Source organism: Hyperolius riggenbachi, chromosome 11 (genome assembly GCF_040937935.1).
Source record: "Hyperolius riggenbachi isolate aHypRig1 chromosome 11, aHypRig1.pri, whole genome shotgun sequence".
Classification (NCBI taxonomy): domain Eukaryota; kingdom Metazoa; phylum Chordata; class Amphibia; order Anura; family Hyperoliidae; genus Hyperolius; species Hyperolius riggenbachi.
Window position 1 is genome coordinate 207,143,002 of NC_090656.1, and position 25,240 is coordinate 207,168,241.

General features: G+C 44.6%; 1 protein-coding gene across 1 annotated transcript in view; it reads left to right on the forward strand.

The window, feature by feature from the left end:
- The window catches only part of LOC137538351 (uncharacterized), a 169,857-nt gene that overhangs the window by 62,240 nt on the left and 82,377 nt on the right, over positions 1-25,240 (forward strand). The window contains exons 5-8 of the mRNA XM_068260459.1: positions 5,245-5,703; positions 6,578-6,940; positions 17,453-17,773; positions 20,967-21,278. Coding sequence (XP_068116560.1) covers positions 5,245-5,703; positions 6,578-6,940; positions 17,453-17,773; positions 20,967-21,278 — 1,455 coding nt within the window. The remainder of the gene's footprint in view (positions 1-5,244; positions 5,704-6,577; positions 6,941-17,452; positions 17,774-20,966; positions 21,279-25,240) is intronic.

Sequence of the window (25,240 nt, forward strand, 5' to 3'; positions counted from 1 at the left end):
GGATTTTCAAATAACAAAATTAATTATAAGAAAGAGGAAGTTTTTCCTCTTCAAGAATATAACCCTTTAGGATTTTATGGTTTAATATAGATATTAGTAAGTGTGTTTTGATGTATATGTTATGCACGTTTGATCCATCACATGGTTATGAAAGAAATATGTATTTTGTTCTTATTTATTCTTATTTTATACAATTTAATACTGAAAAATCTGACTCAAGGAGAAATTCAGAATCAATCAATCAAAAGAAAGTCCTTTCCTTTTAGTTCAGTTTACCTGACATAAATCTGAGGCAGATGTTTACACATCCTTGGGACATCATTGAGACCTTCTTCACACAGCACACAGGCTGCCTGTGTGCTGTGTGAAGCAGTGTAGGGAGAAAGTGCTGCTGATAGGGATAGCGGTAGATAGCTTGCTTTTCTGTGTGTTTAGTGCAGTTTTTGCAGTTTCAGTGTCCTGATCACCCAGTATCCCTTATAAGGGCTGGATCATTGTGTTTCTTGCTATTGTTCTATTGCTGTTCTGTGTGTCCACTGTTCAGATAGAGGACTTCAGCTGTTGTAGGAGAGCAGACAGGTGTACAGCGCTGCAAGTGCTACAGTACCTCCTGAATAGCCCTTGTAAGGGCTGTTTTTTTATGTTGGCTATGTAAATAGCCAACATCTTGTTCTTCGAGTTCAGCTTCTTCTTCTTATTATTATTAGCGAAACCCATTTTCTAAACGCTACTCCTCCCACAGTTTCAGGGGTACAAGCCCCAAACTTTCCACACTTATTCTTCTTATAGCGAAGTACGTTGCTTGTGCTTTATTAAGTGATCCCTCCCTCCGGGCCCCTGAGGCGGACCCCGGAAGACCCCTTTTTTCGTATTGACTTTGACAGGGAAAAATTTCAAATCGCTGCCACTCCTACAATTTTGAAGCTACACTCCCCATACTCGAACCACATATGGTTGGTGTCACCCCAAATAAAAATATGTATTTTGGGGGGGGTCACCCCAAAGTGGGCGGAGCTACCAACGGCCAATGAAAATTTAGCAATTTTCTATACGCTGCTCCTCCCAGAGTTTTAGGAGTAGAATTCTGAAACTTTGCACACTTGTTCGGCTCATACCCGAATAGGTTGCTTGTGCTTTTTTTAAGCAATCCCACCCTCCGGGCCCCTGTGGCGGACCCCCAAAGACCCCATTTTTCCCATAGACTTTCATTGGAAATTTTGAAACTTTTGCCACTCGTACAGCTTTGAAGTTACACTCACCAAACTTGGGTCACTTGGTCATGGGGTGAGGCTGAAACATTCTGTCACATTTTGGGGACCCCAAAAAGTGGGTGGAGCCACAAACAGCCAATAAGATTTTCCCTATTGACTTCAATGGGAAAATGTAAACCGCTGTAACTCTCACTGTATTAAAGCCAGAGTTCCCAGACTTGGTACAGAGGGTCACTGGGTGACTGGGTTTAAAATGTGTAAAAAGTGGGCGGAGTCTACCACAGCCAATCAAATTTCAGCCATTAGTTTAAATGGGAAAAATTAAAATTGCTGCTGCTCTTAGACGGCTAATGACAGGGTCCTGACACTTGGCACAGTTGGTCACTCAGGGACTGGGATTAAAATTCTTAAAAGTGGGCGGAGCCAAAACCGACCAATCAGATTTCTTTAAATTGATTTAAATGGGAAAAATTAAAAAGGCTGCCATTCTCACAATATTGATGTCAGGGACCTTGAATATCACAAATGTGGTCCCTGGGGATTTACACTTCAAATTTTGAAAAAGTGGGTGGAGCCACCAGCAACCAATCAAATTTCATTCATTGATTTTCAATAGAAAAAAATAAAACTGCTGCCATTTTTACACGTTAAATGCCAGCATTCACAAACTTTGGAGTGTTAGTGACTGAGTGACTGTGGTTCACCATTAGTAAAAAAAAAGGGGGCGGGGCAACAACAGCCAATCAGATTTTAGCCAATGACCTTAATGAAAAATGATAAACTGCTGCTATTGTCACAGTTTAAATGCCAGGTGTCCCAAACTTGGCTCAGTTACTCAATGGGTGATTGCGGTCAAAAAATAAGAAAAGTGGGCGGAGCCACTAGCTTCCAATCAAATTTCACCTATGCACTTTAATGTAAAACTTTCAATTACTGCCACTCTCAGAGTTTTAAAGCCAGAGGTCCAAAACTTGGCACAGACCATGGCATGATGGTTAATGTTAAAATTTAGAAAAATGGGTGGAGCTTAAAACAGCCAATCAAATGTTACCTACTGCTAATCAATGACAATGTATAAGTTGCTGTCATTCTTTTACTGTTAATGGCAGGGACTTCAAACTTGGCACAGTCGGTCACTGGCTGACTGGGATTAAAATGTTAAAAGTGGGCGGGGCCAAAAAAAGCCAATCAGATTTTCCCTATTGACTTCAATGTGAAAATGTTAACAGCTGTAATTCTCACCGTGTTAAAGCCAGAGTTCCCAGACTTGGCACACTGGGTCACTGGGTGACTGGGGTTAAAATTTGGCAAGGTGGGCGGAGCCACATGCAGCCAATCAGACACATAGCCAACATCCTGTGGTTTTTCAGAAACGACACCGTCTAGTTTTATTTTGCTGTCTGTCACCTGAGTGAAGTGAATTATCACTCATTTAAACCATAAGCAGCACTATTGTACTGTACCCTCATCTATATTATTACGGTAACTTCTGGCTTATATAAAGCTGCACTGTCAGGGCCCCCCTACATTGTGTGTTGATTGTAGCATATACAGTCGCAGAAAGCTATCTGTCATGGGGAGGCCAAATCCCACATAGGTGTGAAAACACATGATCTCCCATCAAACCACAATGGGTGAAACACATGAAGATAAGCAGCATACAAACTCAAAGCCACCCTCCTCATAGTCCAGCTACTTCATCAAAGTCTACCTCTGCTGTCTTTGTCCCTTCTCAACCACCTTCCACTCCGCCTCTAACCTTGACCAGTTCCTGCTCATCTGCCCACAGTCAAGTTTCTGTGAGGGACATGTTTGAGCATAAGAAACCGATGTCTCAGAGTCACCCTCTTGCCCAGCGTCTGGCAGGGACTTTATTTTGTGGTGATTACTGCACAAAAGCATAAACCTAACTGTCTGTCACCCGAGTTAAGCGGGTCAATCTGAAAATGGCGCCTGCGAATAATGGCGCACGGTGTTGCCGCTAATCCGTTTTCCGCTTATCGCTATTTAACGTTAAAGCCTTATCGCTATTTAACGTTAAAGCCTTATTGTTATTTAGCGTTAACACACAGAACCCTCTCTGTACCTATCCCTAACCCTAAGACCCCCATGGTGGTGCCTAACCACCCCCCTGGTGGTGCCTATCCCTAAGACCTCCTTGGTGGTGCCTAACCCTAACCACCCCCCTGGTGGTGCCTAACCCTAAGACCCCCCATTTGGTACCTAATCCTAAGACTCCCCTGGTGGTGCCTAACCCTAACCACCCCCCTGGTGGTGCCTAGCCTCACCCTAAGCACCCCCTGGTGGTGCCTAACACTAAGACCTCCCTAGTGGTGCCTAACCCTAACCACCCCTCTGGCGGTGCCTAACCCTAAGACCCCCTTGGTGGTGCCTAACCCTAAGACCTCCCTGGTGGTGCCTAACCCTAAGACCCCTCTGTTGGTGCCTAACCCTAAGACCCCCCTGGTGGTGCCTAACCCTAAGACCCCCCTGGTGGTGCCTAACCCTAAATCTCCCCTGGTGGTGCCTAACCCTAACCTTGACAGTGTTACATTAAATCCATTCACTGTTTTGCAGTTAAATAACTTCTGCAGTTTGGCTAATGTAGGGCGCTATTGATAAATAACGTTACTGTGGGCAATAACGTCTGCTGTTTGGCATATGAACGTCACTATTGATAAATAACGTTACTGTGTGCCGTTTTTCTTCATTTTTCCCTGTGCGCCATTATTATGCAGTACTAACGATAAATAGTGATAGGCGTATCTTTTTAATGTGGCGCCATTTTTATGCATAGGCGCTTTGCGCCATTATTCACTGATCCGGAGTTAAGCGACATTCAGTTCCCTAAACATTTTTTTTTCTAAACCATAATGTTTTTCAAATATACTGTGCTTGATGAGTGCTTGATGAGGCCATAGATCAGCATGACCAGGAGTAAATTTTTGTATGTGATGTATATACCATGCCAAAATCGTTCTGGCCTCTGCTACAGCGGCTACAACAAACAATTTTTTCAAAACCAGGTAAAAGCGTTGTGGCTTCTGGTGCAGCGGCTTCAACAATTTATTTTGAAAAATAGCTAAACTAAAGCTCTTTGTGGTTGTTTGCAGTGCGGTAAACGCATTGATTTGTCTGTCAGTGTGTGAACTAGGCCTAACCCTTATACTACTTGATCAATGTGGATGTTTTAAAGCACGTTATTCCCCAAATTTGGGAATGTAATGTCATTTCTGCCTTTTAGGGAGTAAAACAGGATTCTGAGTAAACGATGCAGTTTTTCGTGGAACTTCGGCATACCACTGTCCAGGTGTTAGGGCCTATTAAACAACTTTACTATTCATTTTGTGGGCAGAAACAGCCCCTATATGTTTTACAATTCGTCTGGCCACTAAAGTCGGTTTGCGGAAAATTCGCATTTGCGAACCAAAAATTTGATGTCCGCGACATCACTAATGGGCCTTTGTATGCAAATTTATTTCTGGGATTGTAGGAGGACTCTATTCTGTTCTCAGATGATTTGTCATTTTATATCACAAAGAAGACACATAGCTCACAGGTCCTTCTGTATTTTCTGGAATTCTGGGAGGTGTAGTCTCTACAGTGATTTAGCATCCTCTGAAACAAATCTATTGTACTGTAGTTAAGAGGGAAATAGGTTAGAGTAATAGCATTGAATAGACTTACATGCAAGCCTAAAGGTGCGTACACACGCTGTATTTTTACAAACGACGGGTTCTTCAGACTCTCCCGTGGGGCGGTCTTTCTGCCGACAGTAGGACGTGTGTACAAGCTGTTGGCAGACTGATAAGACCCAGCGGATCAGTCAAAAACAGTATTATCAGTCTGCCGACAGCCTGTACTCACGTGCAACTGTCGGCAGAACGACCGCCCCACGGGAGGGTCTGACGGACCTGTTGTTTGTAAAAATGCAGCGTGTGTACGCGCCTTAAGAGAGTGCTACATAGAAAAGCTTTATTGAGCAAAATCTAGATACTTTTCACTGTCATTAAATGACATATGTTTCTTCCAGATCCCCCCACATTGTCTGCCATTACTGGGAATGATGTGCTGACTGACATGAGCAGGACCACTCTGACTTGTCAGATAATGAGCTTCAGACCTGATGACATAACAGTCTTTGTGTGTCTGAGAAGGCGTGACCAGCCGGAGGAGGAGACCATCTACACCTGGCGATCCAGAGACCGTACACCTTCAGCCAGGCTGACCAGAGGTGGAATATGTGTAAGTCTAGGTGCACAGGAAGAGCATAACCTGGTTAATGGAGCTGCCAGACAGCATGAGAGGCCTCTACAGCTGGAGGTGGTTCCTGTTGTCAGTAGAAGTAAACTCCGCTCCTACAGCTGCCAGTGTTCACTCCATATAACTCCCAGCTATGATTTGGATAATGGAGCAGAATTATCAATATATGTGACACACCCAGCGCTGAAATCACCGAAATCTGTGGGAAGACGTCTCCATGTCACTGGAGGTGAGTGTATTATATTTTATGAACTTCAAATTAACACCGTGCACACTGCTATTTATTTAGATACACACAGCTGTAGGTACCTCCATAATATTCAATCAGGGAACATCAGGAGGACCCAAAGGGGACATTAGGAGGATGCCAAAGAGAAACAGGAGTATGACACAAAGGGGGACAGGAGGAGGACACAATAATTGGGGGAGAACATCTACAAGATGCTCCTGTACCATGGACGTACCAGGTTTAGTATATTTTTTCCCCTGATTTTTGCCCTCTAAACCTAGGTGCATCTTATAGTCTGGACTCTGGAGCATTTTATAGTAAAATACGGTATACAGTATTCTATCGCCTTGCACTCAGTACAGTCTGTAGTATAAAGGGCTGGAAGATGGCTACTATCTCTGAATAGTTTGAGAACGAACAACGATATGTCTTGTTTCTAAAACAATCATCAACTTTGTTCTCAAACTTTAAAACGGTAGAGCATATTACAATATAACTTGAAGAATGTAGAAGCATAATTTTGACTTATTGGTATGTGGTGTATAATAAGTTTTTTTTTCTTCTGTTTTTGGATAAGTTATAGCTACTCATCTGTTCTTCTGTCTACGTTGCACGCGAGCAGCTAAAACCATTGCATCAGAAAACTAATAGTCAGTAGACGGTCAGTAGAGACCATTCAGTAATGTGGTTGACAAATAAGTACCACTGATTTGCTTCTATGGGCAGCACAAGTGCTTTTCATTTATTGGGCTTTCATGAAGCTGTGAGTGTGTACTGTGGCACTGACAGCTGATTAGGTGGTAGAAGTAATGTAAATTAGATGTTCATAATTTGGTTGAAAAATGGCTAAACTATCTTTATTTGTTGCATTTAGTTGCTCCAACATTATTGAAGATTATGACCCCAAAACACATCATACATGATGAACTTGTAACACTAACTTGTCCCATCAATGGGTTTAAACCTCGATCTTTATCGATTACCTGGTGGAAAAGAGACAGGAGAGGCCAAGAAACTGAACTCATCACCTGGGATTCTGGAGAATACGCCACTCATAATCCCAAATATTCACATGATGTGAGTGAGAATGAGCACGGTGATAAGTGTTACAGCTATCTGAGCACTCTGACCATGAGACCGGATCTGAGAGAAGATGATGGAGCCACCTACATCTGTAGGACCTTCCACCCTGCAACACAGCAGCAGTCAGAGGAACAACAGGAAATCGATGTGACTGGTGAGTGACAGAAAGGGACTTTCTTCTTCTTGAAAGAGGATATCATAACTGATCTTTAAAATTAAGTTATCGTGTACCTACTATTAGGTATGCAGAAACTAACTAACTGACTAACTGTAACTAACTGACTCTCTCCATTTTTTACCGCTATTGTCAGAGCTGCCCAGGTTACTCAGCCCCACCTGAACAGGGTGTTTGCTCGATTGTCATAGTTTTGACATACTGCTGGGGACTATTTATACCCCAATCCTCCATGAACCGCGGGGGGCCGCCGAGCCAGAGGGGTAGCGGGCAGGTCGGGGGTATTGGGCCTAGAGGTGGGGAGGGGCGTCGGACCCCTCCTCCCTCGCCTGGGTCCCCCGATCTGCGCTCCCCTCCAGCTGTAATAGGAAGCTGCCGATGCCCAATCGTAAGAAGCACGGGCGGGGAGGACTTGCCTTATCCGTGTTCCAGCGTGCGCTCCACTGACGTCACTTCCTGCATCGCCGCCCACTGTATTGTAAGTGGACGGCGATGCAGGAAGTGACGTCAGTGGAGCGCACGCTGGAACGCGGATAAGGTGAGTCCTCCCCGCCCGTGCCTCTTACGATTGGGCATCGGCTGCTTCCTATTACAGCTGGAGGGGAGCGCAGATCGGGGGACCCAGGCATAGGAGGGGGGGGGGGGTCCGACCCGCCTCCCCACCGCTAGGCCCAATACCCCCGTCCTGCCCGCTACCCCTCCGGCTCGGCGGCCGGCCCCCCACACCCACGGACGGGCGGGTGCCGCCCCTAGAAGTTTGAGGTAAACGTTTCACCCCGCCTCATGAGCGGGCCGGCCCTGCTTCCAGCTCTGCCGGCATCTTAGCCAGTGCCGACTACACAATAGCAAGCACAAATAAAAGTATGGTGGCATCACAGGTGCACAGGGCAGCCAGCTGGGCTCTCCAGCTAGAGTTTAAAGAGAACCTGAACTGAAAATAAAAAGTCAGAATAACGATAAACAGGTCATACTTGCCTCCAGTGTAGTCTACTCCTCAATTTTTTTTCTCCTCTCCTGTGCCCCATTTGTCCACTGTGATCAATGGAATTCTCCATCCTCCATTTTAAAAATGGCCATTACCCCATAACAGCATGCTGTTAAACTGTAATATCACCCACTTGAGACAGTATCACCCACTTGAGCCATAGGGAAACATGGACATTACCTTGCACATTCAGTTGTAACTGACAGCTGCTGATATATAACTGACAGCAACTGGTATATTTCAGTTCTGACAAAATATTGTCAAAACTGGATGGGATCTCTGTAAGAAGAAAATAGTGAGCTTTTGAGAGGAACTGAGATTAGTATGTAATATTCATTTACAGCTATGTCATCTGTTTATTTTAAATAATTTTACTCGCTTCAGTTTCACTGTAACCTCCTGAGCGTTACGCCGCTCAGGAGGTTTTGCTACTTTTGGCCCTATCATTAAATATGTGTGCCAAATGACTGTAAACCCTCTAGCTAGCACTAGGCTAACTAGTAGAAGTGTCCGGCACCCTCCGCTCCCCGCCGCACCCCTGTTTATACATTACTCAGCCTGGATCCAGCGATCGGCGCAGCCTCCCCAGACAGCTCCAGTCTTCACTATGGGGAGAATCGCACATAATGTCATGACGTCGCAGGGGAGCAACGGGTGTCTGACACTTTTACTAGCTAGCCTAGTGCTAGCTAGAGGGTTTACAGTCATTTGGCACAAATATTTAATTATGGTGGACTCCTGGGGCCACAGAGCGGTATGCCCGACACAGTGTCGGGCATACTGCTAAGGAGGTTAATGGACAACTGAAGTGAGAGATATATGATGACTGCCATATTGATTGCCTTTTAAGCAATACCAGTTGCTTGGCTATCCTGCTGATCCTTTGTCTGCAAAACCCCGCCCCAGGACTTGACGCCAATTGGTGTTAGGTGGTCCTGTGGCTGCCACCACGTTCATGCCCATTGACATTACGTGGTCCGCAGGCAATTAAACATGCGGACCACAAAGTATAAACTGTGCATAAAAGTCCATTCATTATTGCTACAGCCAGGATTTGATCAATGCTTTGTCCATTATGCTAGAAAGGGATGGAGGCAGGGTTGCCAAGTCATAGAAATCACAATGTGTATATTGAAAATATAGGTATCTTTATTAGTGAAGAGCACGAATTTTGTATACCGTATATACTCGCATACAAGCCAAATTTCTGAACCCCAAAAAGTGGGCCAAAAGTTGGGGGATCGGCTTGTATGCGAGTCATGTCAAGCAATTTAACTTAACTTTATCACTAATTTACACAATGAAATACTGGTAATCTATATCTTGTTTTTTTCACCACCAATCAGGCTTTCTTTGGGTGCATTTTGCTTAAAAATATTTTATTCTAAAGGCATTTTAATGGGAAAATTGAGAGAAAAATTGAAAAAAAAACCATGATTTGTCAGTTTTTCGGCCATTATGGCTTTAAAATAATACATCCTACCATAATTAAAACCCACATATTTTATTTGCCCATTTGTCCCGGTTTTTACACCATTAAAATTATGTCCGTATCACATTGTATGGCGCCAATGTTTTATTTGGAAATAAAGTTGCATTTTTCAGTTTTGCGCCCATCACTATTTACAAGCTTATCATTTAAAAAAATATTAGTAATTTAACCTCTTGACATGCATATTAAAAAAGTTCAGACCCTTAGGTAACTATTTATGGGTTTTTTTTAATTGTACATTTTTTTCTGATTAAAAATTTTATTTAAATATTTTTGGGTGTGTGGGAGGTAAACAGTTAAAGCGGACCCAAACCAAACATTTTTTTAATTAAAAATATTTAGTTCCACCACTCTGACACATACAAAGATAAATAAACACTCCTTCAAACCTATGATCATTTCAGTGCATGCTTTTCACCCTTCTCTTTTCATAGCTAGGGTTATACTGGGGGCAGCCATTAGCAATTCCTCCATTGCCAGACACCATCTACTCCACCAGTTTGCCGGAAAAATGCCGGCAATTTGAAAGGAAGGGAGGGGTTCCTCCAATAAATGTAAAATATTTTATATTTGTCATCGTGCAGCTGAAAAAAGACTGCTATTTATTATTATAATTTAGAAAATAGATTTTATTTCTGAAATCTTGTATTTTTAATTTGGGTCCACTTTAATGTTAAATGTAAAAATGTCTAATGTCAGGCCGGCTGCTATGCCAGTCTCTGATGCGGATAGAGGCGCAGCCGCCGCTTCCGCATCTGATCTCCGGGCTCCGGGGGTCTCCGGGCTCCTGCCGGCATCAGGGAGGTCCGGTCTCTGTCAGGACGTGGGCGAGCGTCAGGCTCGTGTTCGCGTGGATCGCCGCCGCACTTATTCTCCAAGAAGACGTGTCAGCTGATCCTGTTCACTGATTGGCTGGGCTTCTGGGTGGCACCTTTTGAATGGTCCTTAGTATATAAGGATCTGCCTGTCATTTGCTCCTTGTCTGTTGTTGCGAATACTTCACAGTGTTAGCTCTCAGACCCTAGTCAGATCCTGGTGTGTTTGATCCGGCAGGACCCCGGGGATTCGCACATAGCGTAGGATTATTGTTATTACTGTTATTGATATTCTGTGTATGACCTCTAGCTTGAACCTTTGACTCCGCTCTCTGACTTCTGATTCTGTACTGTACCTATCTGATTTGTTGCCGATTCTCTGCCTGATTACTGGCCCTGATTTCTGCCTCACGATTCTGTACCTTGCCAATCTGATCTGCTGCCAAACCTCGGCCTGTTATTTTTGACTACGATATTGCCTGACGATTCTGTACTGTTACTGACCGACCCGTTGCCGACCTTGCTTGCACGACCATTCTCTGCATAGTGATAGCCCCAGTCAATAGGGCTATCACTTTAGGGGCTCGATTCACAAAGCGGTGCTAACCCAGTTAGAGACTTTAGGCGTGATAACCATTTTTATCATGCCTAAACTCAGTTTAGGCATGATAAGTTTAGGCATGCTAAGTTTAGATAAGTTTAGATCGCGCGCAAAGTCCCGCACGCAAAGCAGTGCCATTAAACTCTATGCAAAGTGCACCAGACTTTGCTAGCGCAAAACTTTTGATCAGCTGTGCACTGCGGTGCTAACCCAGTTGGTGCTTAAACTTATCATGCCTAAAAACTTATCACACCTAAACTTATCATGCCTAAACTTATCATGCCTAAACAGAGTTTAGGCGTGATAAAGGGCTTTTCACTAGCGTGCTAACTGTTAGCACCGCTTTGTGAATCAGGCCCTAGGATTACTCCTGATATTACTGTGCACCAATACACCTGTGATCACCTGTGAATAAAATACTGACTACGGTTCTGATAGTGCACGATCTGATCATCTGTTACGCCACTGATTGTTACATCTATTCATTTTAATTAGAAATGTATGTAGATGTAGTTTTACTATTTGGCCACAAGACGACCACAGTCAATTTTTTTTTCTTTGGCTTCCTGTAGGCTAACTTACAGGACGTGAAGAGGGGAGGTGTAACAGAACAATCACAGCTTCTCCACAGAAGCCAGTGATCGATCTAAAGGATTTAGATCAATGAATGGGAACTGCTTTCCCATTCATTGATCTCCGGGCTAACGGGCGGCCCGCGCACCCTGGTGGTTCCAGCCAGGCGAACCCCGTCGGCTCCGTTTTCTCATGGACGTAGCTCCTACTTCCAGCATGCATGTTTGGACGTAGGAGCTACGTCCTGAAGGCTAAAAAAACCATTTTTTCTTTGCATTTTTAAAAATGTATTCCCACTACTCTCCTTAACATATGACACAATTTTGGTGGTGATAGCATGTACATGGGCTTTGCAATTAACCGCTAATATCGACAGAAAATTCTGCAACATTATGCACAATTACGCAAATTTATGAATGGATTACACAAAATTAATTCAACTTCCAAATCATAATTACATATTGGCCATAATTATGCATAATTGTAATTAGATTATGATCATCACTAATCTTAATATTAATATTACTAATAGGCTGCTTTCCCCTTTAAGACCCAACTGCACATTCGTATTATTGTGCTCTAATTTTGTATTTATAGGTTACTTATAGATTCTGCAAAGAAGATCTCATCCTCCACCTCTTCATTTGCATCCTCCATCCCTTTCTACCATGTTTTGATGGACATAGCATTGAACAAATCTTGTAACAACAATGAATGGACTCTTATGCACTGTTTATCCTATGTGACATAGTCATCATGTTTAAACTATAGCTGGAGAGACCAGCACCGCTGGCCACCCCATGTGTCTGTGCAGCCTCCATGCTTTGCTTTGCAGCTTGTTATTGTGTGGTCGCCGGCACTGGCCATGACAACGGTAGGACTGGACGTGATGTCATGCTTGAGTGGCAGCCACCGCCCAACAATCTGTGCGTCACATGAGCCAGTGCTGTGTCATATTGTGCTGCCCTAAAATTTACGTTGCCCCGCATGTGCAGTACGATGCTGTGTTGCGAGATTTCCTATTATTTTATGCTGCGGGCGTCATCCCTGCAGCTATGCCTCTATCTCGGAAACCAGCAGGGTTTGGGGGCTGCAATTAGGCACTTAGCATTTGAAGGGGTGTCAGCTTTTAAGGCGCGTACACACGCCATACCGCCACAAACTACGGGTCCGTCAGACCCTCCCGCTGGGCGGACGTTCAGCCAACAGTAGCACGTGTGCACGCGCTGTCGGCAGACTAATAAGGCTGTTTCTCGCAGCTAGGGATGATCGAAAACAGCTAATTTCGTTCCGGCGGAATTTGCAGATTCCGCCAGTGCTAAATTCCGTTGCGGAATTCCGCATTCCGGCGGAAAATTTAAGTAATCGCAAATGAAACCTTGTTTTTGCTAAATGGTAGCCCATGGGTCCTAGTGGCTGTTCCCCCAGTCATTTTTTTTCCAGCCAGAAGTGTCACTTAAGCAATGGGACCTAGCGGTAATCTCTTTCCTCCAGAAGACACACATGCATCCACATAAAATCGTTTAGCAACAACTGTGTGCACAGTCTGTGTGGTGCAATCAGTTAGCGTGTTTGGCTGTTAACTGAAAGGTTGGTGGTTCAAGCCCAGAGAGAGATAGAGAGATGATTCTACATGGCTGTCTGGGGTTCTCTTTGGACAACTGTTGAACACAAAAGGCAAGGCTGTCCCTGGGTGGGCTTGAACCACCAACCTTTTGGTTAACAGCCGAACGTGCTAACTGATTGTGCCACAGAGACTGTGCACGCAGTTGCTGTTAAATGATTTTATGGGGATGTATGTGTGTCTTTTGGAGGGAAGAAGTAAGTCTGCTCCAAGAAGTTTCAGCATGTAGCGTTGGTGGTATAGTGGTGAGCAGAGCAGGGACAAGGTCCTCCAGCACCCAAGGCTGAGACACCAAAGTGCGGCCCTCCATCCCTCCCACCCCAGCCATCACACACTGATTGCTATTAGACCAAGAGGCGCCCCAGGGCCCACAACCCCCAACACCTTAATCTCTAGTTATCTGGCTTGCAGTAACTGCTATGTATGCCCTTTTCTTATTTCTCTCCGCTTCAAACACAATAGGGGAATGATAGCTGAGTGAGTTGTGTGCCTAGTAGCAATCCACATAGGACTGAACCCTTCAAGGAATGATTTCCATCAAAATATTTATTTGTGCATAGCGGTCCTACAGCATATAGATACGCACAACGTTTCGGGCAAAGGCCCTTTCTCAAGTGCTCAAATAATCTGGTAAAACCATGTGGAATATAAAACAAACCTTAACACACCACACCCAAATCATTGGGGGGCGGGTACATACTTAAAGGTACATTAACCCTTTTATAGTCAGAGAACGGCAAAACATACATTCATAAGAAGCATCTGAGACTGAAATCTTCGTTTAAGCCATATGGTGACTGAGTGCCCAGCCTCTCCATCCACCAAGCCTCACGTCTAAGCAGGGCAGTCCTGCGGTCCTGACCTTCATGGAATTGCACTACCTCCAAAACCAACCATCTCAGCTGACTAACATTATGACCTAAATCCTTGAAATGTCTTGCTAAAGGGGGATCCTGATTTCTATCCTCCTCACCCCTTTTGTTTTTATTGGGGTTTTGTATGTTACTTCTATGTTCGTTTAGTCGAGACCTGATGTCCCTTTTGGTCTGACCTACATAGGCTAACCCACAGGGGCATTTTATAATAATAAACCACCCCTTTAGTGTCGCAAGTGGCATAATCTCTTAGTTGTATTGGGGTTCCCTGCCGTGGATGTCTGACCTCTGCCCCCCTAATAATGCCATTACAATTTTGGCAATGTAAACAAGGGAAGGTGCCTACTTTTGGTGGTCCCAAAAACCTTTGTACGGGTCCACTCGTTCTCCCAATATCTGCACGGACCAAATGGTCCCTGATAGACTTACCCTTTCTATATACGAATCTTGGGGGGGTCCTACATATAGGAGACAGCTGGGCATCCACCTCAATCACCTGCCAAAACTTCAACATCGTGTCTCGTAAAACAGCAGACTCTCTGCAAAATGTAGTCACAAAATTAACTTCATTACTGTCTTCCTGCTTCTCCCTATTATATGTTCTCAATGCTTCTCGATCGAATCCTCCCACCTCTACTGCTATTTCCTCACATCTTTTTTCACTATAGCCCCTTTTAATAAAATTTTGCGTAAGGAGTCGTGCCTGTTTCATGTACAGCTCATCTGAGGATGTAATCCTCCGCACTCTGACATATTGGCTCTTAGGGAGCCCATTAACCAGTGGCTTGGGGTGACAACTAGTGGCCAATAAATAGCCATTTTTGTCAGTTTCTTTCCTGTAAAGATCAGTTTCAAAAAAAACAACTTTCTTCCTCACCTCCACATCAAGAAAGTGTAGAGTGTGGGCATTGTAGTCCATTTTAAATTTAATGGTCTCATGTTTCTCATTGACTGCACTAAAAAACCGGCACAACTCCTCCTCTGTACCTGACCACCCAAAAAATAGGTCATTAATGAACCTGCAGTAACCTCTAATGCCAGTGGGGGCCCCTGCACCAATAAAATATGTTCTCTCAAAATCAGACATCACTAAATTAGCCACGCTCGGTGCATAAGGGGCCCCCATTGGCACGCCGAGGGTCTGCAGGTAAAACTTGTCCTCAAACCTAAAATAAGAATGGGAAAGGCAGAATTCCAGCAATGACATCACAAAAACAAGCATCTCATTCGATACCCTGCTATCACCCTGTAAACGTTCTTTCACAGATTTAAGAGCTTCACCATAAACAATATTGTTATAAAGATTTACCACATCCATGCTCACTAGAAAATCAACATCATTAGCATTAATCTGGTCTAACATCTTAAGAAATTGGGTCGTATCTTTAAGACACACTTCGTCAGCTTTTACTATCGGTTGCAACCACGTATCAACATATATCCCCAGTGGCTCGAGTTAAGAATCCACCGCGGACACTATTGGTCTTCCGGGAGGGTGAAACAGATCTTTATGCACCTTCAGCAAGGTGTAAAATACCGGGATCCTAGGTGACTCCTTTAGCAAGACCCCCATCAGGTCTTTGCTGATTATACCTGTATCTACTGCATCATTCAACAGTTCATCAATCTCAGCCTTAAAGCGTCCTGTGGGGTCATTAGGTAAACATCTATACATTCTTTGATCACTCAGTTGCCTTTCGATCTCAATAACATAATCTATGCGATTCTGTACTACTATCGCACCTCCCTTATCTGCCTTCTTTATAATCAACGACTTATCATTCTTCAATTTACTTAATGCTACATGTTCTGCATGGGTCAAATTAGACTGGTTCCTATTTCTTTTCTCCACAATTCTCTTAGTGTCCCGCAGAACAAGTTTTTCAAAAAGTTCTAATGAACTACTTGTGAACGGTGGATCAACTTTACTTCGTGGTTTAAGTTTATTGGGGACCTCTTGAATACTGATGTGTGACCCAGTGTCCAGATTTCCTGCTACCCTTGTTGGCCTATTTAGACTGTGCCATACCTTCCACCTGATATTCCTTGTATACTTAAATAGATCAATTTTAACATCAAACATGTTAATACCACAAGTTGGTACAAAGCCTAACCCCTTATTCAACACTGCATACTCCATGAGTTGTGTGCCTCCTCTTACACTGCGCCCTGAGGCTGGAACCTCTCTCGCCTCTGCCTCGGCCCGGCCCTGGTGGTGAGCATAGCTGCCTTCCAAGCAGTTGACTTGGGTTTGATTCCTGGCCAATGTATCTGAGCTTACTTTTGACATCCTACAAGCCAATGTGTTGTAAGACACAAGTAAGCTTTAGGTTAGCAGGAATGGTTGCATGGCCACCTAGCTTTTCATCCTTCCCAGCCTTGCTGTAGTGTTGGTGGTATAGTGGTGAGCATAGCTGCCTTCCAAGCAGCTGACCTGGGTTTGATTCCTGGCCAATGTATGTGAGCTGGCTTTTGACATCCTACAAATCCCTGGAAGACCTGAACAAGGAGGAGGAGGAGGAAGGAAGAGAGTTTGGGTGGGGTTTGTAAGCCTCTGATTGGTGTAGAAATTCATTTGTTGTCACTTTAATCTTCTTCTAGGGGCTCCCTTGTGATTGGCTTACAAAAAATTTGCATTCCACGGAAATCCGCATCGTTCTGCGGAAATTCCGCCATATCGCTATAGCAATTCCGTTCTGTTGCGGCGGAACGGAATCACCAAATTCCGGCCGGAATTGCGGAAAAAGGAATTCCGTGGAATTTTTTGAGCTTCCCTACTCACAGCCTTATCAGTTTGCCGACAGCGCGGTCACATGTGCTACTGTCGACTGAACGTCCGCCCAGCGGGAGGGTCTGACGGACCCGTCGATTGCAGCGGTATGACGTGTGTACGCGCCTTAACAACTGACACCCCTTCAAATGCTAAGTGCAATTACTGAGACATCTAGAACTAGCAAATGCATTGCCCCTCCCCCCAAATCCTTGTAGCAGCTCTGGTTCCATAATTATTAAGTGATCATAATGCAGTGGGGTAGGGATGGTTGTAAATGCTGATTTTGATTTCTGAGGAGTCTTTTATTTGGTCATTTGTTTGCCATCTCTGGTTAGCTAAATACTTCTGAGTTGCCTCTGCATTCCCTGATTGGTCCAATGCTTTCTGTGAATTGGCTAAAATTACTGAGTTGTGGTAATGACTTCTGCAGAAGTCTGATTTCCGTTTTCTGATTTCCAAGGTGTCTTTTTCTGGTAATGGTTGGCATTCCCTGATTGGCCAAATACTTCTGAGCCGACCCTGCATTTTGTGATTGGTCCAAAGCTGCCCAGTTCTGTTATTGGGCTAAAATTCCATTTGCCATTTTCCGATCGGAAATGCAGAAATTCCATTTCTGCAGAATCCGAATGAGCATCCTTTCAAGTTCTCTGTAATGTTGTGCCACCAAGTGATAAAAAGTTATTATACATTTTAATAAATGAAAGCTCTTTTGGAAATAAGTGTGTGCTCACCTTGAATTGTGTTGTGTTTCAGCGGTTCCAGTGCTGGATCCAATACAGAAGGGTCAGGAATCTGTGTATTTCGGTGAGAAGATGGATCTGTCCTGTAAAATCCATTCATTTTACCCGTCACCTATAACAGTCGCATGGTACATAGAGGACGACAACAAGAACAAGGTCTCTATTCCATCAGCAGCCAGAGAGCCTCTTGAGGAATCCAATGGTTTCTATCATGTCACCACTTCCATCAGTTACACTCCAATATTAAAGGACATGAACAAGGTATTCCGATGTGAGGTTTTACATGACAGCCTGTCCAAACCTAAAGACATCACCTGGACACTGACAGAACTAAGTAAGTGAAGGTAGCTTCTCTGTACAGATAGCACTATTTGATGGTGAGAAACAGCTGATAAGTACTGGTAACATCTGTGCAGCAGAATTTTTCCTGCTATGCAGAGATAAGCTTTTGAAGTTGTTTCCAATAGGAAATGTCTACAGTTCACCTCTAAAGAATGTACCGGTACATAGGGATAAAACAGTATATACTGTATATGTTTCCTATCAGTCTCTTTATATTGTGAGGGCCCATACACATGCTTGATTGATGTTGCCTGATGGGCATCCGGATCCCCATCCCTTGGGGGACATAGCTGGGCTGAGGCTGTAGAGATGTGTAGTTGGCCTGCAGGCTAATGACGCATTCTGTGGCTAGAGATGGCCCAAACGGTTCACCGGCGAACGGTTTCCGGCGAACTTCCATGGTTTGCGATCGCGGAGAACCGTGAACCCTCATAGTGCATCATGAGGGTCAACTTTGACCCTCTACATCACAGTCAGCAGGCACATTGTAGCCAATTAGGCCAATCAGGCTACACTCCCTCCTGGAGCCCCACCGCCCCTTATAAAATGCAGGCAGCTTCAGGCTTTTCACTCACTCGTGTGCCTGCAGTAATTAGTGAAGGGATAGCTGCTGCTGCTGACTCTCATAGTGAAAGATTAGTTAGGCTCTTGTAGGCTTCTTAGCTTGCTCCTTGCTGATTCTTATTGTTAAAATAGCACCCCACAACAGCTCTTTTGAGAGCTAATCTTGTTCTTGTGATCTATTTTTTTTTCTGTCTCATTCTGTGTGTCCCACTGACACTTGTGTTGCATAGACACCCTTGCCAGGCCCAGCACATTCAGTGACTACTACCTGTGTGTGTGACAGGTGCACATTGTAATACCCACTGCATATACCTACCTGTTGTTCACTGTGCACCCACCCACCTACGTGAGCGCACGCAGTGTCACTGTGCCTCTCCGGTACCTGTCTGTGTGTGACAGGTGCACATTGTAATACCCATCACTGCATATACCTACCTGACAGCCACTGTTGTTCTATCATTGAGCTACCACAGCCCAGCGACCATATGTGCTTAAAAACCGCGACGGCCTGCACTCTGGCCATGGTCCAGTCCAGCACGGCCGTCACTACACAAAAAGCTGTTTGCGGTGCGTTACATGGTGAGTTTGGTGTGTCAGTGTGAAGCAGTACTCTAATTACACTCCCTGATTGATGTATACACATGCAAGATGTTTTAAAGCATTTGGCTTGAAAACCGCCACGGCCTGCACTCTGGCCATGGTGTGCACCAGTCCAGCATGGCCGTCACAACACAAACAGCTTTTTGCGGTGCGTTACACAGTGAGTTTGGTGTGTCAGTGTGAAACAGTACTCTAACAACACTCCCTGATTGATGTGTACACATGCAAGATGTTTTAAAGCATTTTAGGCCTGCGATTTAGCATGCAATGTGATGTCTGCCCTTAAAACGCTGCTTTGCGTCAAATCCAGATTTTTCCCCGGGACTTTTGGCGTCTATCCCACTCATCCATGCCCCCCTCCAGGTGTTAGACCCCTTGAAACATCTTTTCCATCACTTTTGTGGTCAGCATAAATGTTTCTAGTTTTCAAAGTTCGCCTCCCCATTGAAGTCTATTGCGGTTCGCAGAAGTTCGCGTGAACCAAACTTTTGCAGAAGTTTGCAAACCTGGTTCGCGAACCGAAAATCGGAGGTTCGGGCCATCTCTATCTGTGGCAATGCAGGGGGGGCATAATGCGAATGGAGCGGGGCGGATCTGACATCACGCAGCAGATAGGGCGAGTGGTGAGTACAACGCTATCAGCCATCATTTTGCTGAATTGATCCACCTGACAGATTGCTGGCTGGGTAGAGGTCAGGGCTGCTGTATAAGCTCCTGATTAATAATCAGCAGAGATTGTCGTTATTGGCTGCCACAGCCGACTTTAACCATTTTAGCCGCCCAGACGTGATCCTCGCGTCCAGGCGGCTGCTCTGCCATGGTGCCGCGCACGATCGCGGGCGCGCCCCTGTGCTGTTTCCCGGTATCCCTGTGATCAGTGAACGGGAACATGGTTCCCGATCGCCGATCATAATCCCCAGCAGAAAAACTGATGGTCTCTTACCAGAGGCCGCAGTCTTTCTGCAAAAAAAAAGTTTCCCCGTCTTCCTTGTGCTTCCGGTTAGCGAGAAGCACAAGATTAAAAAAAAAACCTCAAGCCATCTTGTGGCCAAATAGTAAAACTACATCTACAAACATTTTTGAAGGGAATTTACACAGATTTTAACACTTAAAATTAACTGTTTATTTCCCACACCAACAAATTACCCAAATAACATTTTTAATGGAAAAAAAAATTACAATAAAAAAAACAAACAAAAACAAAACATAAATAGTTACCTAAGGTTCTGAAATTTTTAAATATGCATGTGAAGGGGGTATACTACGAACATTTTTTAAATTATAAGCTTGTAAATAGTGATGGATGCAAAACGGAAAAAATGCACCTTTATTTCCAAATAAAATATTGGCACCATACATTGTGATAGGGACAAAATGTAAATGGTATAATAACCGAGACAAACGGGCAAATAAAATACATAGGTTTTAATTATGGTAGCATGGATTATTTTAAAGCTATAATGGCCGAAAACAGAGAAATAATGAATTTTTTCAATTTTTTTCCTATTAATCCTGTTAAAATGCATTTATAAAAAAATAATTCTTAGCAAAATGTACCACCCAAAGAAAGCCTAAATAGTGGCGGAAAAAACAAGATATAGATCAATAACTTGTGATAAGTAGTGATGAAGTTATTAGCGAATGAATGGGAGGTGAAAATTGCTCTGATGCATAAGGTGAAAAATCCCGCGGGCTGAAATGGTTAATCTAGTGTATGTATGGGTTTTAAGCTAGTAAGGGTAGAGCTATCTCTTCTATTGTTTCATGTAATCACTGGTTATTTTGTTTGACATTGGCTGTAATATTTTTTGTCTCATCATTATCTGTATTATGTACAGTACCAATGTCTGTGTGTTAATGTAGCAATGTTTACTTTCTTACGCTATATGGCACTATGAAAGAGGATGGTGCTGTATAAAATAATAATTACATCACTAGAGCAGCTGAAGGCACTGTATAAATCAATAATACTGCAGTAATAATATCCTGTGTCATGATGAATCTCTTTTTCTATATTTCAGCCCATACGCCCCATGTGAGTGAGATACAGAGTGACCCTGCAGAGCCTGAGACTGGGCAGACGATAATATTATCCTGTACAGCCTCTGACATGTGCCCAGACATACAGAGTGTCCAGTGGAATCAGAACAAGAGCAGATTGAGTTCTGAAAAATGGATAACAAATTTCCAGGAAGATCCGGAATCCAGGATGTTCTCGGGGACTTCAGAGCTGACTCTCACTCTGACTGCTGCAGATCATGGAGCCCTGATCTCTCTGGACATCACGCATAGCGGAAGAGCTATTAAAAGAGAGTTTACTATGTTGTTGAAAGGTAAGAGCAGTATGACAGAGCATTTAGGTCCACCAGCAGGATCATCAGAAATTTTAATAGGCGTCCAAGTTTGTGGTTTCATCTTACAGACAGGGCCGGCCCTTCCATGAAGCAACCTGAATCACAAGATTCAGATGGCAAACTCTAGGGGGTGATATTTGCTGTACAACAAATCTTTCTCAGTCCATCCCTCTTTGGGCTGACACTCAAACTATGAAAAATATGTTCTCATGTGGGCTGCGCCACCATAGCTGTAATTCAAAATTTGACATATGGTAGCACCCCCAATCTGACGGTGCACAGCACAGCACTGAGCAGGCACTAAATAACTGCAAAAAAAACCAAAACATAGGCAAACCCTGTGGATAATGGATTGCGGTGCATCCAGTTTGTTAACAAATTATTTATTTTAATCAAATAAATAATAGCAGAGGAAGTGGAAAACGGCACCAAATGTCAGACTGGCAGTTAGGAAGCAGGTTGGTGCGAACAACTGTGCCACCGGATGGAAGACTCAACTCCAACATACATCAAAAGGAAAGGATTCCGGGCACCAGCTGAGCTTGCTTGTCACCTTTTATTTAAATGCTCCCAACACCTTCATAACGAATTACAATGATTCCTAGCCTTACAGCTGTTTCACAGGGTAAACCTGCTTCTTCAGAGGCAACAGAAAGGTTTCTGTTGCCTCTGAAGAAGCAGGGTTACCCTGTGAAACAGCTGTAAGGCTAGGAATCATTGTAATTCGTTATGAAGGTGTTGGGAGCATTTAAATAAAAGGTGACAAGCAAGCTCAGCTGGTGCCCGGAATCCTTTCCTTTTGATGTATATTTATTTTAATCATAATGAGTTGTAGAATTCATTTTGATGTGTCATATAGCTTGGACCCCTTTCACATAAAACATTGGTAGGGACAATGTTATATAATTGAAGCTTTTATAAATATTACTTCCAGTGCATGCCTTTGTTGTCAAGACAAGAAGCGGATGAGCAGAAGTAACCTTTAAGTGAGGTTTTTTTTTTAAAGTATATTTTTTATTGAAACTTTTTCATAGAAAAACAAGAACATGTGTGCCTGCCAACCATGGCGGTACTAAAACAAGTATAACATAACTGTTGACATAGTTACTCTCCATTCCGATAAAGTGCATAGATAATAGCATGATATCTTCCTACTAGGCCCAAAATTCTAATAAGAAACATCATAACATAAGATAACAAACAGTTGCGCCAGAAGAAGTAAGACCTGACTCGAGTGCATCTCCCCGCGAAGCTCCAGTGAAAATCGTGGTATCACATTAACTCAATCGTCAAATTTGAGCTTGTAGTGTGAGATCCAGCAAGACCATATTTTCCTAAATTTTTTAGGGCATTTTCTTTTAAGATATATAGGCTTGATAATAGCTAGATCCTTATGAACATATGAGGACCAGTCCTTTTTGGTGGGAGGTGAGGGTTGTTTCCATCGGAGTATGATCATTTTTCTAGCATAGGCTGTATAAGGGACCTGTAGGCCTGCATTTTATGGCTGGAAAGTGCATTTTCAGCCAGACATCCCAGCAGAAGTTGTTCAGGTTTTGGATCAAACGCGGTTCCAAATACCCGCTGAAGTTCTAAGTGTATCTGTGACCAGTAAGAGCAGATACGTGGACATAGCCATACTATGTGGAAGAAGTCCGCGCCCGGTTGCTGACATCTGCCACATCTTCCCGATGCAGCAGGGTCAATTTGACATAATTTAGCTGGAGAGTAGTGTTGGGCGAACAGTGTTCGCCACTGTTCGGGTTCTGCAGAACATCACCCTGTTCGGGTGATGTTCGAGTTCGACCGAACACCTGATGGTGTTCGGCCAAACCGTTCGGCCGAACTAAGAGCGCATGGCCGAACGTTCCCCGAACGTTCGGCTAGCGCTGTGATTGGCCGAACGGGTCACGTGGTTCGGACCCGAACGCGCTCTGATTGGCCGAACGGGTCACGTGGTTCGGGTAAATAAATACCCGATCCACGTCATTTCTCCGCCATTTGTCTGTGGGTTTAGCTTTGGGTAGGCAGGCAGGGTAGTTCTCTCTCCAGCCAGGCTAGCCAGGGTCCCCCCAGTCATTGTGTCGCTGCTGGGAACAGTAGTACACCGCTCACCCACACTATATAGCATTGTGTTTACTGCCACTCTGTGTACACCGCTCACCCTCCACTGTATAGCATTGTGTTTACTGCCACTCTGTGTCTCTGCTGGGAACAGTAGTACACCGCTCACCCGCCACTGTATAGCATTGTGCTCTGTGTCGCTGCTGGGAATACTAGTACACCGCTCATCCACCACTGTATAGCATTGTGCTCTGTGTCGCTGCTGGGAACAGTAGTACACCTCTCACCCACCACTGTATAGCATTGTGCTCTGTGTCGCTGCTGGGAATAGTAGTAAACCGCTCACCCACCACTGTATAGCATTGTGTTCTGTGTCGCTGCTGGGAATAGTAGTACACCGCTCACCCACCACTGTATAGCATTGTGCTCTGTGTCGCTGCTGGGAATAGTAGTACACCGCTCACCCACCACTGTATAGCATTGTGCTCTGTGTCGCTGCTGGGAACAGTAGTACACCGCTCACCCACCACTGTATAGCATTGTGCTCTGTGTCGCTGCCTGGAATAGTAGTACACCGCTCACCCACCACTGTCTAGCATTGTGCTCTGTGTCGCTGCTGGGAATAGTAGTACACCGCTCACCCACCACTGTATAGCATTGTGCTCTGTGTCGCTGCTGGGAATAGTAGTACACCGCTCACCCACCACTGTATAGCATTGTGCTCTGTGTCGCTGCTGGGAATAGTAGTACACCGCTCACCCACCACTGTATAGCATTGTGCTCTGTGTCACTGCTGGGAACAGTAGTACACCGCTCACCCACCACTGTATAGCATTGTGCTCTGTGTCGCTGCTGGGAACAGTAGTACACCGCTCACCCACCACTGTATAGCATTGTGCTCTGTGTCGCTGCTGGGAACAGTAGTACACCGCTCACCCACCACTGTATAGCATTGTGCTCTGTGTCGCTGCTGGGAATAGTAGTACACCGCTCACCCACCACTGTATAGCATTGTGCTCTGTGTCGCTGCTGGGAATAGTAGTACACCGCTCACCCACCACTGTATAGCATTGTGCCCTATGTCGCTGCTGGGAATAGTAGTACACCGCTCACCCACCACTGTATAGCATTGTGCTCTGTGTCGCTGCTGGGAATAGTAGTACACCGCTCATCCACCACTGTATAGCATTGTGCTCTGTGTCGCTGCTGGGAACAGTAGTACACCTCTCACCCACCACTGTATAGCATTGTGCTCTGTGTCGCTGCTGGGAATAGTAGTAAACCGCTCACCCACCACTGTATAGCATTGTGTTCTGTGTCGCTGCTGGGAATAGTAGTACACCGCTCACCCACCACTGTATAGCATTGTGCTCTGTGTCGCTGCTGGGAATAGTAGTACACCGCTCACCCACCACTGTATAGCATTGTGCTCTGTGTCGCTGCTGGGAACAGTAGTACACCGCTCACCCACCACTGTATAGCATTGTGCTCTGTGTCGCTGCCTGGAATAGTAGTACACCGCTCACCCACCACTGTCTAGCATTGTGCTCTGTGTCGCTGCTGGGAATAGTAGTACACCGCTCACCCACCACTGTATAGCATTGTGCTCTGTGTCGCTGCTGGGAATAGTAGTACACCGCTCACCCACCACTGTATAGCATTGTGCTCTGTGTCGCTGCTGGGAATAGTAGTACACCGCTCACCCACCACTGTATAGCATTGTGCTCTGTGTCACTGCTGGGAACAGTAGTACACCGCTCACCCACCACTGTATAGCATTGTGCTCTGTGTCGCTGCTGGGAACAGTAGTACACCGCTCACCCACCACTGTATAGCATTGTGCTCTGTGTCGCTGCTGGGAACAGTAGTACACCGCT